Source organism: Carassius gibelio, chromosome A2 (genome assembly GCF_023724105.1).
Source record: "Carassius gibelio isolate Cgi1373 ecotype wild population from Czech Republic chromosome A2, carGib1.2-hapl.c, whole genome shotgun sequence".
Lineage (NCBI taxonomy): Eukaryota > Metazoa > Chordata > Actinopteri > Cypriniformes > Cyprinidae > Carassius > Carassius gibelio.
This window is the reverse complement of record NC_068372.1, coordinates 26,329,273-26,344,420: the sequence shown is the minus strand read 5'-3', so window position 1 is coordinate 26,344,420 and position 15,148 is coordinate 26,329,273. Positions and strand designations below refer to the sequence as shown.

The 15,148-nt window shown below is 36.2% G+C and overlaps 1 protein-coding gene across 2 annotated transcripts in view; it reads right to left on the bottom strand.

Moving 5' to 3' along the window:
* Window positions 1–7,989: 7,989 nt before the first annotated feature.
* The window catches only part of LOC127935155 (glypican-5-like), a 96,261-nt gene continuing 89,102 nt past the window's right edge, over window positions 7,990–15,148 (bottom strand). For both annotated transcript variants that reach the window (XM_052532774.1, XM_052532784.1), the window contains one exon: window positions 7,990–10,629. In XM_052532774.1, the coding sequence (XP_052388734.1) occupies window positions 10,478–10,629 (152 nt within the window). In that variant the 3' untranslated portion in view covers window positions 7,990–10,477. The remainder of the gene's footprint in view (window positions 10,630–15,148) is intronic.

Below are 15,148 nucleotides of genomic sequence, written 5' to 3'. Positions count from 1 at the left end.
GTCACGAATTGGTTAATATGTAAAACAAGTTCTTAAATTGTTTTAGGCTCCCTGAGGATTATTCATCTGAAAAATATGTGAGACATTTCTCACATGAATTACGTGAGAGATGCTGTGAGAGAGAGAGACGCTGTAGGGCTTGTGGGAAGAGTTTAGAAAGTAGTGCAGAGATGCTTTACAGTCATCAGCTGAAATAAATTTACATATATTAGACACAGTTCTCAAGAGAAAAATATCTTGCATATTAAACACTACATGGCTCATGAGAAATCCATTCTTTTTTTTATTACCACACTTTCCTGCATTATTTCCAACTAGAATCTAAGCATTCGCCAGTATTGCATGCATCCTCAATGAAAACCCAGAATGCATTGCAATAATCTCTGTGGGGGGGGGGGGGGAGGGGGGGGGGGTGATGTGCTGGACAAGTCAAGGGAATCTAAATCTTAATAACAAGTAATAACATTTAATAACACCCTTTTAATAACAAGTAATACAGGAATGAATGAATGAATAAATGAATGAACTATTACATACAAGTACATTTTTAATCAAATAATAGAAACTTGGTGAGCATGGGATGTCTTTCAACATTAAAAAATACCTTACTGACCACAAATTTTGAATGGTGGTGCAAATATAATGAAAAAGAAAATATTTTCAAAGTTTCTTCATTTTTAAAGAAACTTTTTTAATCTTTGCAAGAAAAAGTGAAAATGTATCCGCTTCTAAAAAGTATTATTTGGAGTTTTATTTGCCCACATCTTGCTAGTTTGCTTGGAGAACCAAACTAGTTTTGTTTTCCCTTCAAGAAAAAAATAATAAAAAACATCTGTATTCATAGAAAAAGAATAGGACTAACAATTTTGTTGCTGTCGCCCTTTGTCAAGATAACATATCATTCATGTCTCTTTCTGTCTATCATCTCAGTCGTCTCCACAGAGCCTCCATCTGGTCATAATGAGTCCATATTGAGCTGGACCGCTCTGGGCCGTTGCTGTATATTATTGAGCGTCTGCAATCCACATAGACGATAGACGGATACAGAGATGATCAAACACGTCACGCACACTCACTTCCTATTTCTCTGCTGCAAAAGCTCCTCCAATCCCCCTGTCTGTTTTCATTTAATAAACTCCAGAATATGTCCACATTCCTGTGGGATTGACTTTATTATCTGGCTTTTCGACACAGCACATCACAATCCATGTTTATTTCCGTTTGCCCCTCAAATACTCATATATGAATTAATAGTTCAACCCTCTAGCTACTGGTGAGACTGAGAGCGACACACGTTAAGGAAAAAATAGATAATAAAGTTTGAGTGCTTGTTTGTATAACCATTTCTACACCATTCTAAAGCTTTCTGGTTCTGGCCGGCTTCACTCATGAGCTCATTACTGTCCGATTAGATCCAAAAGAAAGTTTTATTGCTGCTTCATAGCCCAGGAGACATAATTTATCCAAAAAATTCTCATTCTGTCATTATTTATTCACCCTCATGTTGATCCAAACCTTATGAGTTTCTTTATTTTGGGGAATACAAAATCAGATTGCAAACTGTCCAATTCATTTTGGACATACTGTAGCAGTCCATTAACAGTGGTCTTGAGAGCTACGGTGGAAATTTCGGAAACAAATCTGAATCTGTTTCACAAATGCCATTTAGTATCATACACATTCAAACCACTATTGGTTATAACAAATTAAAAAATAAGATGTCTTTTGAGAGCCATACTGGAATTCTCAGTTATGATTAATAAAAAGATTAACTGCAAAACTTATACTTCACCTTCAAGTTGATGTTTCTTCTAAAATAACCTTTGGAGAAATAAAACGGACACAAATTAGACAATTGTAGACATGCAGTAAGCACAGTACATGACTAAATAATAAGACTTTGATTACAGACTTTGTATACTGTAAAAAAAAAAAATCCAGATAATTTCACAAAATGCCAAAATGGCATGATCATCACACTCTGCGTAAATATTCAACTGTGAGATTGGTTTCGAATCGGGCTCCTCCGAATCAAAGCATCGACTATTTAGGGTCAGGCCTACAATCTAATAAATAATGTTAACTTAACTGACTGCTTCACTTTCACTTTAAATACAAAGGTTAATTGGGAAGCACAGGTGACATCAATGGAACATAATCAAACTAAACGAGGACAGGAGAATGACCAAATAAGGACAAACAGGAACAGAAACTGGGCCAAAACACTACACAGACAGTCCAGAATCGTGACATTATGCCCCCTCCCGGAAGGCACGTCCTTGTTCCATAGAAACTACAGGGAGAGGGGCAGGTGGGAACTTCGAAGGCGGCTCAGGAGGAGAACGGACAACCAATAGTGGGCCGCCAGACAGAGTGCATGGGGGGTGACGATGAAGGGAGAAGCCAGGGAAACGACAGGAGGGAGCTGAAACCGGAGGAGCCAAATTTAGACCCAGGCCACAGCCATAATGTCGACCCACGGTGGAGCTAAAGGAGCAATGAGCCATGGAGGAGGAATTGCTGCTGACTCCAGTGGGTGGACCAATGGTGGTGGAGAAGGTGGTGAAGGAGCCCAAGTCAGAGATGGAGAGCCAATGAGCCAATAGGATCTGGGAGGCCATGCTGGAGCGGAGGGCTCTGGTGACCGAGGCGGAGATCCGGAAATCTGTGGCTGAGCTGGAGCGACTGAGGAGTAAAGTGGAGCTGACGGGAGGGAGAAGCCAGTGGGATGGAACAAGGAGGTACAGCCAGAGGAGGAGCGGAGACCTGGGGTGATGGCAGGTCGCCGTCCGTCCAAGGTGGAATCTGGAGGGACGAGGGAGTCCAGTGGAGCTGGTGGATCGATGGGTGATGGTGGAGGTGAGGGACCTAGGAGCCGAGGTGAGGCCGGGCCTCAGAGGCTGGAGGCAGAGGTGAGGGATTCTCCAGACATGGCGATGATGGAGGATGGCAGACCCATGGAGCTAGCACCGTATTGATGGTGTGCTGAGGCTGAGCAGAGGGCTTGACAGACGACAGCAGAGGAGGAGGCAAGAGCAGAACCTATGGGCTTTCAGGGCTAAACTCAGGATCGGGAGTCGCATCTGAGCTGGACAGGGGAACCGGAGCACTCTCTGTGCAGGACGTGGGATACGCAGAACAATCAGGGCTGGACGTGGGAACAGGAGTAACAGAGGGCTCCAAAGAAGGAGGGAGTAGAGGGAGCAGGTCATCCTCCCAGTCAATTAAGTACTTTTCCGCCTCTCCTCAATCCAGGTCCATTATAAGCTTACTGTCAGCCGTGCTGCAGGGGGCGGAGCTCCTATCCATGATCACACCGTCTGAGGCTTTCTCCCTCACGATGGGCGTTGTAGCCAGCTCACGCACCTCATCTTACGCTACTGGGGCATTCCTCCGCACAGCCGCACATGTGAGTTTAAACCATTAACAATGTTTTTTTTTACAATTCACCACAGCATATGGTATGGTAACAGGTTTTTATGGTAGGATTTCTACATTCTGACTATATCTATCCATATATGTGACCTTGGACCAGGACCTGGAGAAAACTCTCTTATTATTTACTGACCTTCATGTTATTCCAAACCTGCATGACTTGCAGAATATATTTTGAAGAATGTTGATAAACAAAGAGTTTCAGTTCCTATTGAATTACATTATATTTTTTGGCCATACTGTACAATGGAAGTCAATGGGAACTGGAACTCTTTGGTTACCATAATATCTTCTTTTGTGTTGCACAGACTAAAGAAAATCATTCTGGTTTGGAACAGAATGAGGGTGAGTAAAAGATAACAATATTTTCATTTTTGGGTGGACCATCCATTTAAGCATAAGTGCCATCTATTAATGTACTTCACATTCCTGTCACAAAGAAACAGCTGATATTAAAGAGGTGTTTTTTTTTTTCCTATGGGAAGAGCTGAATGTTCTGCCTGTGGTTCACACAGAATGCAGACTGGACAGTAGGCATCTAAATCCTAAATCAAAGAGAAACAGCACACAAATATCTGGAACCCAGAAATAAAGCATGTGATTTTCCCCTCAGCTATGCCTACCACAGTTTCTCTCTCCATTCCTTCCTTCAGATCCAAAGCCCCGGATGGATTTTAAATCATAAATACTCATTAGTAATGCTGTGGATAGTTCTTGATCATGTCATGAACTCCAGCCCAGCTGTCTCAATGTGGTTCTGGACTCAGGAGAGTTCAGCTCACTGGATCTGACTGGAATTAAGGCGATGTTGAGAAAACAGAATAGAAACAGAAAGAGTGAGACAGTGTTTTGGTGAATCTCCAGGGGAGTTTGAGCCCATGTTTATATTCGCAGGAATTGCCTTACTCATCATGTGAATAGGAGTGGTCTGAAAAGTGAAAATGCATAAAGATCTTATCACAAATATAAGATGGAGCTGCAATGGACACACTAATGAGAATCCATTTGAAAGCTTTTAAAGACAAAATGTGATAGACAGAAATAGAGGCAGATTGGTATGGAGTGCAAGTGAATCTGAAAAAGACAGACAGGAAGTGTGGGCGTGAGACAGTCAAGAATAGAGTGAGACAGACCGAAAAAGATTCAGAGAGAACCTGAGAAAGACAGATGGAAACTGAGAAAAAGCAGAGACTGTGAGAGTTAACAGATACATGAAATTAATAGTTTTATTCATCAATGACACATTTAAAGGTGCAACAAAGTGGTTTCTGAGAAACTCTTGAAAATTGTAATCAACGTCCAGGGTTAAACAAACATTAAGTAGTACAACTATTTGCAACACAACAATACAAAATGTTTCTTAAGCAGAAAATCAGCATATTAGAATGATTTCTGAAGGATCATGTGACACTGAAGACTGGAGTAATGATGCTGAAAATACAGCCTTGCCAACAAAGGAATAAATGATTGATTTACTATTTTAAAGTAAATCAAAATAGAAAAATCTTATTTAAAATCATTGCAGTTTCTCTATATGTTTGATCAAATAAATTCAGCCTTGTGTACTTTCATGTGTTCAATTAATTGAAGCACATCCTGTATACATAAATAGAATAATTTCCCTGGTATACATCCACATGTTGGAGTTATCCTTAAAACTGCATTTTCTTTGACCTACAGCGTACTATTAACATTCTCACACACACACACACACACACACACACACACACACAAAATATTTAAAACAAGTAGCTTACAATTGAACCATGATGAACAACTTTATACGCAAAAATCGAATTCTTGTCAATTTGAGTCTTGTTAAAAGTTTAAAATCGCTGCTACCAAGATGCTCCTCTGTCGGTCACATGTTATGAAAATTGAAACTTAACTTAAATCTATAGGGGTGGTTGGGTTTATTCACGCAGTTAAAAATATTTATTTGAAGCTCCTTTCTTACAGATTCTTACTTACAGCATTACCTTAATTGGCTGCATATTAACTTTTTGGGAGAAAACCAGTAGTTCTATGTGAAATTAGACATTTAAAGCACCCCCATATAGCCAGTATGGCATGATCATAACACTAAATATTCACCTGTGAGATTGGTATCGAATTGGGCTCTTCTGAATCAAAGCATCGACTATTCTAGGTCACCAATACACGCTACTAAATAATATTAACTTAACTGACTGCTTCACTTCCACTTTAAATACAAAGGTTAATGTGGAAGCACAGGTGACATCAATGGAACATTATCAAACTAAATGAGAACAGGAACATGACCAAATAAGGACAAACAGGAACAGAAACTGGTGCAAAAAAGAACCCTACAATTTTCTACTTTTTCAAACTAATGGTTCCTCAGCTCCCATGGCTTTTTTGTGAGATATATATATATATATATATATATATATATATATATATATATATATATATATATATATATATATATAATTACCATTTATCATTCATAGTATACGCTAACCTTTACAGTGTTAAATTTAGCAACCTGTAGAAAAGAAGGAAACTCTAAGGTAGAACGAGGATGCCGGATCAGTTTCTTGCGTCCAGTTTAAGAAAGCGGAAGATCCTCCGAGTCCAACACATTCGATTACATTACTGTCTCTCATTCGGCTCTATTTAAAGGCTGTGTGCTGGCTAAACAGTTATGTAGGCTCCAGTAGTTGCTATATTAGCGTTAGCTGTGTGTGTGTGTGTGTGTGTGTGTGCCAGACTGACCGTCAGCTCTACCAACTCAAGAGAGAACACGAGACACAAATAACTGCATTCCTTTACACTGCCCGAAAGAGACGGAGACAGAAAGACTCCAGAGTGAGATTCAAATGAATGGAATTCAAAAACTAAATCACAGAAGGCAAATACATTGCTGTCATTGTTGTGGAGATTCAATTTAACAAAATATTCACAGAAATATAGTGAAACCTGTCCTGACTTAAGGGGAAAAATTGAAGTGGCTACATAATAGATCTGTTCCAAAATTAATAAGCTGCCTTGTACTACTCTGTGTGTGAATCATTATTAGTAATACTAACTATTATTATAAGTAATAATAAATGAAATACCTGTAAAGCCTAGAAATGTTGCCTAGGTGGGCAGCTTAGTTTTTGGAACAAATCCAAACTTCTAGAATTGTAAAAGTTCCAAATGCTGTCTTTTAGGGCACAGTTTTATTTTAAATAAGCATTTACCCTGAAATCATACAGTAAATGTCTGTTTTAAATATAATTATCTTAAACTGAGACCAAATGGAGTACAAGGAAAGTTCCTTTAAGGACATACACTACCAAAACACAGGAATTTGTGCAGTTATTCAGTGTAGGTGAGAATTGTATTCATTTGGTTGAGAGAATACATATAGTCTGCAATGAAAAGTGAAACACTGTACCATTTGAAATCATCATTCAAATGAAAGTCTAAAAATAATCACGTGTCCACACTCTGTGGGCTCACATTTATGACTCATCAACTTCTGTGCAGACCTCAACTGCAGAAAAATCTCTCAGACGCTTCTCAGCGCTTCACTCAAAATGGAAGGAAAGCAGCACTCTTATGTGGATTTTCCACATTTAACAGAAAAATAAATGAGGTCTCGGGTTCCATAAAAGCATATTATTCTGGACTGGTTCTCCAGATAGATGTCAAGTAAAAGCACTGCAATTCATGACTTTGTTCGTTCACTATGATGAGTTCCATTCAAAGACACATAAGTGCTGTGAAATCCATCTGCAATATCAAAACACATATGAGCTTATATTTTGGTATTTGACCACACTAGTACAGACTGTTAAACTTTGGAGAAAGGCATTTTATTAAAATAAAAAGTTCCCCACCTTTTTATAATATTCAGCTGACTAGTTCAAATCACCTTATTAGTGAAAGAATTGACTAATTTTAAGTAGATTAAGTATCTGTGTGGTGAATAGAGAGGAGAAGGTGGTTTAGGGAAAATGTGACTTTTGTGACTGAGGCTTTGAAAAAAAAAATAATAACCCACATTTGAAAATGTTGTCATTATTTACTCACCATCATGTTGTTCCAAACCTGTAGACAAAGTATGAACAGCAAAAAAGCACTATTAAAGTTGTCGATATAACTTGTGAGCAATATTCACAATTTTTCTAAAGCCATAAAATAACTCAGCATGACCGAAAAAAAAATTAAGTAATAATATGAGATGATATCTCCAACCAGCACATCCCAGATCACAGAGTCAGTGAGTTGAAGAGGACAGGATCAGTGAACAAATCATCTTTTCCAGTTGGTTCTTGCCGAAGAACCTGCTTACTCGATCATGTTTCTGTCATACGGGTTTGGAACTACATGAAGGGCAACAGGTCAACAAAATTAATCTTCATCAATAGGGACTGAGATTAAAAGAAGACTGATTTTCTAGAAAAAAGAAAAAAAATAGAACCAATAAGGGCCTGAGAGAGGTATGTTATTTACCATTTAAATTATTAAGATTTTTTTTAATTCAATTCATTTTTGAAACCCATTATTTAGATTTTTCTCAGAAAGGGAAAGAGCAGAGAATCGAGCTATCGCTTTAATAGCATTTGAACTTTTTAATAAGCGCTGAGTATATCTGATTTTTCAGTAGCTTCATTCGCTGAGCCATACTGTAGGTGTTTATCTGTGCCAACCAAACTATGAACAAACAAATAAAACACAGCAAACTCCATGTAATCACAATCCGTTTTACAGTCATACACAGAAATATACCACGCTGGCGTAAGAACATTGGTTTTGTATTTGCATAATCACACATTGATCTTCATAACTTTTATTAATATTAAAAAAAAACAATGAACCCAAAAATCTAAATTATATCGTCATTTACTCACCCTCATGTCATTCCAAACTGGTATGACATACTTTCTTCTGCAGAAAACAAAAGGTGAACTTTTAAACAATAATAAACTTCCTTAAGGTGAAGAGTTCATCATGCAATCCCTAAATATATCGAATGTATGAAGATTCATGAACATGAAGGTTCATATAAAAACATTATAGAACCAACATCAGAGATATATAAAAGGAAATCAAATGTAGCAATCCATGTGCAATCAGACACAGAATTATTTTTTTTACAGACTCATTAGACCTTTGCTTCTGTGTAAGAACAAAGTTGTAATACAGATTCTTAAATGTTAACATATAATAGAAATTAAAAACATTTTATGTTGCTAAAGAAGCTATTATATCAAATATTTGGTATCTCTAAACATCTTGCATTGCTTTGCTTTAAGTTTATTGTTTATAAAAGAAAGGCATTCTGCATATCTGTGATTTTGTTGATCTTTTTTCTTCTTCTTCTTCTACTTTATTAAACATGACAACATTCACGCAAACACCAAATACCACACTTTTTTATATATAAGTACAATTAGTGCAGTTTCAAATATGTAATTCTGTAAAAATGTTACCTCATGAAATTGACAGGTATATACTCCAAATGGCAAGGTATATCTCAAATATGTTTAATAAACGTTCATCTTTAAGTTAAAAGCGCATTTTCTTAGAAAAGCAGTGCACTTGGAAGGTAATTGCGGGAATTATTTTTATTTTTTAAGTTAAGTATTAAAGGGATGTTTGAGCCCTTTAAAGCCATGAAAGTCGTGCAAACAAGCCCAAGAACATTGCCACTACTTTGTAAGATTTATGTCTTTATAACTATGTGTTTGTTTGGGTTTCAGTTAGAGCTGATGAAATGTATTATAAAAAAAAATAAAAATAAAAAAAAGTTTGTGTGATACTTAACTATTCGTCCTATAAATTCAGCGGCAGTTCAAACTATATACATACTACAATGTGCATATCATTCATAGACTCAATAATGCTCTGTGTGTATGGTGGAAAAATCCCTAGCTGACTATGCAGACAAATTCTGTTTCTTTTTTTGTTGTGTGGTCACGAGCGATGATTCCACATACTGTATACTTTATCATGCATTCCACAGTCCAAGTCAGTGATGATAAGAGTTTTGACCCGATTCTAGAAGTCAGTGGATAGGGTTCACACCCTATCACACACCCCAAACAGAACCGCTAGTTTCCCGGCTGGATTCTTCCACAAAAATGCGGCTGGGAACATAATGAAACAACCCTGCGATGTGAATATTTAGGGGTGCAGTGTAGGTGATCGCTTATGAACAGTCAGGAAATGACTGGGTCATATTTCACCCCAAAATCAAAAGAAAGAAACAAGAAATTATAGTTAACATTAAGACCATGATGCGTATTATATATTATAATATATATTAGCCATAAATGAACCAAATTTAAACAATGCCCTCCACCAATTCTTAGTAGCTGACTGCAATGCAAAAAATAATAGCTAAAATAAAAAGTATTTTAATGTATTTTAAAGCAGTATCTTATGCGAATCAAGATGCCATTTAATACAGCTAAAATAGTAAATTTGTTAAATATTATTACAATTTAAAATAACAGAATTATTATACATTAAAGTATAATTTATTTCTATGATGGCAAAGCATTATTTTCATCAGCCAATCTTCTGTGTCATATGACTCTTCAGAAATCATTCTGATATGATGATTTAATATCAATATTGGAAACATTTGTGCTGCTTAATTTATTTATTTATTTATTGTTTAATTTTCATGGCACCCGTGATACTTTTTTTTCAGGATTCTTAAAATATCAGCATTTATTCAAAATATAAATATTTTGCAACAATGTAAGTATTAACTATTACTTCTTATCAATGTAACTTTCCTGAAAGTCGCCAGACTTTTGAATGGTTGTGTAAACTGTTACAGGATACTTATATTTCATTATTTTTTTCCAACACTGATAATTCAGCACATTAGAATGATTTCTGAAGGGTCATGTGACACTGAAGAGTTGAGTAATGGCTGATAAAAATGTAACTATATTTTAATGATTTAATTTTTTTTTTTTTTTTTTTTTTTGAGGTAAATATGCCCTTGACACTTCTTCATGATGTTCACCCATCTGTGCATATGATCACTGTGTGTGTATGCAGTTGTGGCCTTTCAGATGAAGGGCCAGTGCAGTGCCAGAGCGAGGATGATGATGATGATGAAGCTGGCCATGGGAACAGAAGCTTCCGATTTGTTCTGGGTGATGGGCGAGTCGTGGAAGGACACCTTTACTGCATTTTTGGATACATCAGCTTCTGTGAGAGCTGGAAAAGAGAGAAAGAGTGCGAGATCAGGAGAGAGCAACAACATCACAATCACTTGTCTGATACGGTGTCTCATTGTTGAGCCAACAGTGTCTTATCAGGACATGAAATAGACAGCCAATCCAATTTAAATCTAAGAAATGGAGTCCTTCTTGGTGTGTCTCATTACCTGGACTTCCTGTGTGCTGCTGACTTCAGCACTCCCTTACCTGATCCTGTCTCAATGGAAAGTTTTGTGGCTCTGTAGTATTTCTTTTTATAATTCTGTTCTCTCCCCTGTCCCAGTCTTCCGTGCATTTACATTCAACTCTCTCTTTATCATTAATCTTCGTCTTTCTTTCCCAGTTTTACCCTTTTAAAGTCCCTGCAGCCCTGTCTTTCCTCTCTCTATAGAGCCGTTCAGTCATGATGGTAATTTGTAGGCCAACCCGAAGGGTAATTCACCACAGGTTCCCTCATGAATTTACTATGGCTTTTGAGAAAAGCGGTTACGATTTATGAGCAAACAAGCTCTTTGGTTACATTTACTTGAAGAAACTTTCACATTTTGCTTTACAATATACATTAAACTAAAAAAAAGTGAATTTTGAAGCCGCTGTTTTTAACTCAAGTTGCTAAGTATCTTGAGTAGCTTCTTCTGGACTCATGTCTTTTATTGTATATTTTTTTCACTTAAATCATATCTAATCACATGACCACAGGAAGCTATCCAGGGCATTTTGGAGCAAATAAGGGGTTTCTGGCATTGAAAATAATGACTTGCTATTAAAACTCTCCTGTCGAAGTTTGCAGCCATTCTGCAGTGACATCCTAATGACCAATATCTCTGACTCTCAGACAGTCTCAGGACTCCTGAAGCATCAGATTGTGTGGCCTAATGCGTATGTTGTTACACAGAACAATGGACAATGAGCCTCCTATCCTTGGTGAGAATAAAGGTGATTGTTCTGGTGGAGGAGAAGGCCTTGCGTGATGTGAGGTGTGGATGACACTGAAGGCTTGTAAACTGTAAAACAATAGAGAATGAGACTCTATGGTGCTTACAGCATACGACTTTCCATACACTTATAAGAACGCCCAGAAGAAATCTGAAGATAACATTTTGTAACATTTTGCAAACAAATATTGCTACTTACTATGCAATCACATTATAATTGCTGTTAATAGTGTTCATTGTCTGGTTGGCTATGTCATGAATTAATTTTTCAGAAAATTCCTGTCATATGCACATCAAATGATCACCACTTATAAGCTACTACTAAATATTGTAGAAACTAAATTTTCTGTAAAGTTGCTTTGCAATGATTTGTATCGTAAAAAGCGCTATACAAAAAAACTTTAATTGAAACTTGAATTAATAAAAAATAAATAAATAAATGATTAACTATTAATAGGCTGTATAATATAATATAATATAATATAATATAATATAATATAATATAATATAATATAATATAATATTGTTAGTGTCTGAGAATAAAAATTTTAATTTATTTTTTTAATAAAAAAAAATAATAAAAAAATAATTTCTGAGGATAGAATGTTTAATTATCATTATTTAATATTAAAAATTTTATTAACATCAATAAATAGGCTGTAATAAATAACATAAGATAAATGTAAATTACAACTTTAAAAAATATATTACATTTAAATTCAATTCGTTTAAATACCAAGACCCCTAATATCAACACCAGTACTGCTGATAAATGGAAAGCTTTGCAAAATTTCTGAAGATAAAATGATTAATTTTGACTAAGGGTGTAATAAAACAAAACAAAATAAAATAAAATAAAATAAAATAAAATAAAATAAAATAAAATAAAATAAAATAAAATAAAATAAAACAAAGAGCACACATGTAGATTTCTCTGCACTCCCATAGTTCTAAAATCACTTCATGAACACCAACAAAAATAGCTATTTATTTTAAATATGTGTTTTGCAGACTTTGCCAGCTCTGAAATAAAGAACTCAAACAGTAAAGCTCTATGTGTGGAATGAAAAACAACGTTCATGCCAAAAACAGCCATGATTTCATTAGCAGCCACAGAACCAAGAAAGATAATCAGCCTCTGTCACAACTCTCTTTCATGGTAATAAAGTTATCAGCTCGCAATCATCACCCCGGGATGCTCAAGAACAACAATTTTGTCTGAGAGCATAATTGCCATCATCCAAAGTGATTACAGGCTGAATCATCATCTCTAAATTTCTCAAACATTTTCTGAGAAGACCTGTTTGCTCTTAAGAGTCAAGTTTAGCCTTCACGTTCACAGGTTTCATGCTGTGCACCGAGAGCTGTCAGGGATCGACCTATCTGACAGCTTTCTGGTGTGAGAAAGGTTGCTGTGTGTGTGTGTGTGTGTGTGTGTGTGTGTGTGTGCGTGTGTGTGTGAATGTTATGTTTGTCTCTGTCGAGGGTGTGTGAGAGAGAAAGAGAGAAAGAGGGTGTTGGGTAAGACTTGCCAATTATTCACCAATTAACAGAAAACCCACACAAACCCATATCAACAAAAACTCAAAGACAGAAGTTTAGATACATTTTAAGAAACAGTTTTTCAAATGTTTTCATGAGATACTGTACCTAAATTCATTTGGAAGAAGATACTTAGCCATGTAGCTGCCAAATGAGCTATAATTATGATCAATTAAAGCATTTTAGCATCGGCCAAGATAACTTTTTATTAGTAGCTTGCAGTGTGGCTTGTAGTGTTACTAAAAACATATTTTACAAGTATCATGGCTGTAGTTTAACTACATTAAATGATGCATGTAGATTGCTGTCTATAACTGTTGTTAATCCCACTGCACCCCTAAAATGAACACTTGTTTATCTTACAGCGCTCGTAACCAGGGCACTGACATAACTGCACTATTTACAGTTTTACCAAAATAGACCCAGACTGTCTCAACAACCTGTGAGAAACAGACAGTAAAGCAAAACCACAAATCTCTGGAGAGTGTGTCATATCGTCTGGTTCGCGCTCTCAAAGCCAACACTGAAAGCTACAAACCATGACAACACCTGCCAGCTCTCTTTAAAAAGCATTTGCACTCCACAGCAACCAAACCAATCCTTGGGTTTATTCCACCGATCAGTCTACCCTTTGGTTTATTTCTTCCTTCAGCCTTTCTCTGGGTGACCTGCAAGTCCCACTGGTCACAACCTGCCTTCACTTCTGAAATCATTAGGAGAGAATGTGTCCAAAGGCTATCATTTGCCATGTAATCAAAACTGCATGTGACTGCAGGCTACTTGAGCCATATTTGGGTGTTGCTCATTTGCACAAAAAAAAAAAAAAAAAAAAAAAAGAGGAAGCGAAAAGAAGAAAGGAAAGCTTTCACTTGTATTTGGTTAAATGTCTCAGGAAGGAGTCAAAGGCACTTTGTCGAAACTTGTTGATTCTAACCATTAGGTTTTTAAAGCTAGACTGATTCAGATTCTGCTTGGGATCACAGAGGTCACTGTTTCCATACTGTATATCAGACTTAGACTCTAAAGCTTTGTTGGCGTGACTTGCAGCCTTGCTAATTATAAGTTGATTCAATATTATGGTAGGAAAGACTGACTGAAAGAAAGAGAGAAGTGTATTTTGGTTTTTCATGACTTCGATTTGGTGAACAGCATCTGATGGGAAGGATGACGATTACCCATGACCTCTCTCTTTCAGTGTTGCCAGTCTGGGAATTTTGTCACCAAATTCAGTGACTTTCACATTGCTGCAGCAACCTTTATTAATGTTTTGTGACAAGGACCTATTTTGTGATATTATTGGCAATTTTGGGCAAAAAATATGGCAGGTATTGTTTTTATATCAAGATTTAAGCAGTTCAGAGCAGTTCTGAGACACTAACATAAATATATGTAAATCAGAACAAATTTCTTTGGAATTTGGCTGAATTAAAATAGGAATAGGATGTATAAAATGGAAATGAATGAAGGGCCGATATGATGTTATGACGTAATGAATATGCTAATTAGTGCATAATGTCCTCTAGCGACATTTAGTGACTTTTTCCAAGCAGACTTTAGCTACTTTTCATTGAAGGCATTTGGCAACAAAGTTTTTCAGGTTTTTTGTTGTTGTTGTTAAATGAAGTCACATTACAATACTTTTCAGTGCTTTCTGTATGGTTTGTATTGTTTCCCCAGACTCTGAACCCTTAAATACAAAAATCTATTAAAAAACTATTAATACAACATTTATAAAACTATGATGCAAAAATCTAATAAACCATTACCATATTTATTTATCAATTCTTACACTAATTATGACTGTCTGTTGGTTGCCATTTATAACACTACCAACAAATTTATGCCAAGCTGGCGTACTTGGTTTGCGAACAGATTATTAATTTATTTTTCCTAAATGCATGTCCAATCAACCTGTACTTTTTCTAAGATTTAACAAATTAAAATAAGCTATAGCAAAACAAAGGAGTCTATCATGCAATAATTATGTCTATTTTTTAACATTTTGCATCAAAATTTCCCAAAGTAAGATAAACACCAAAA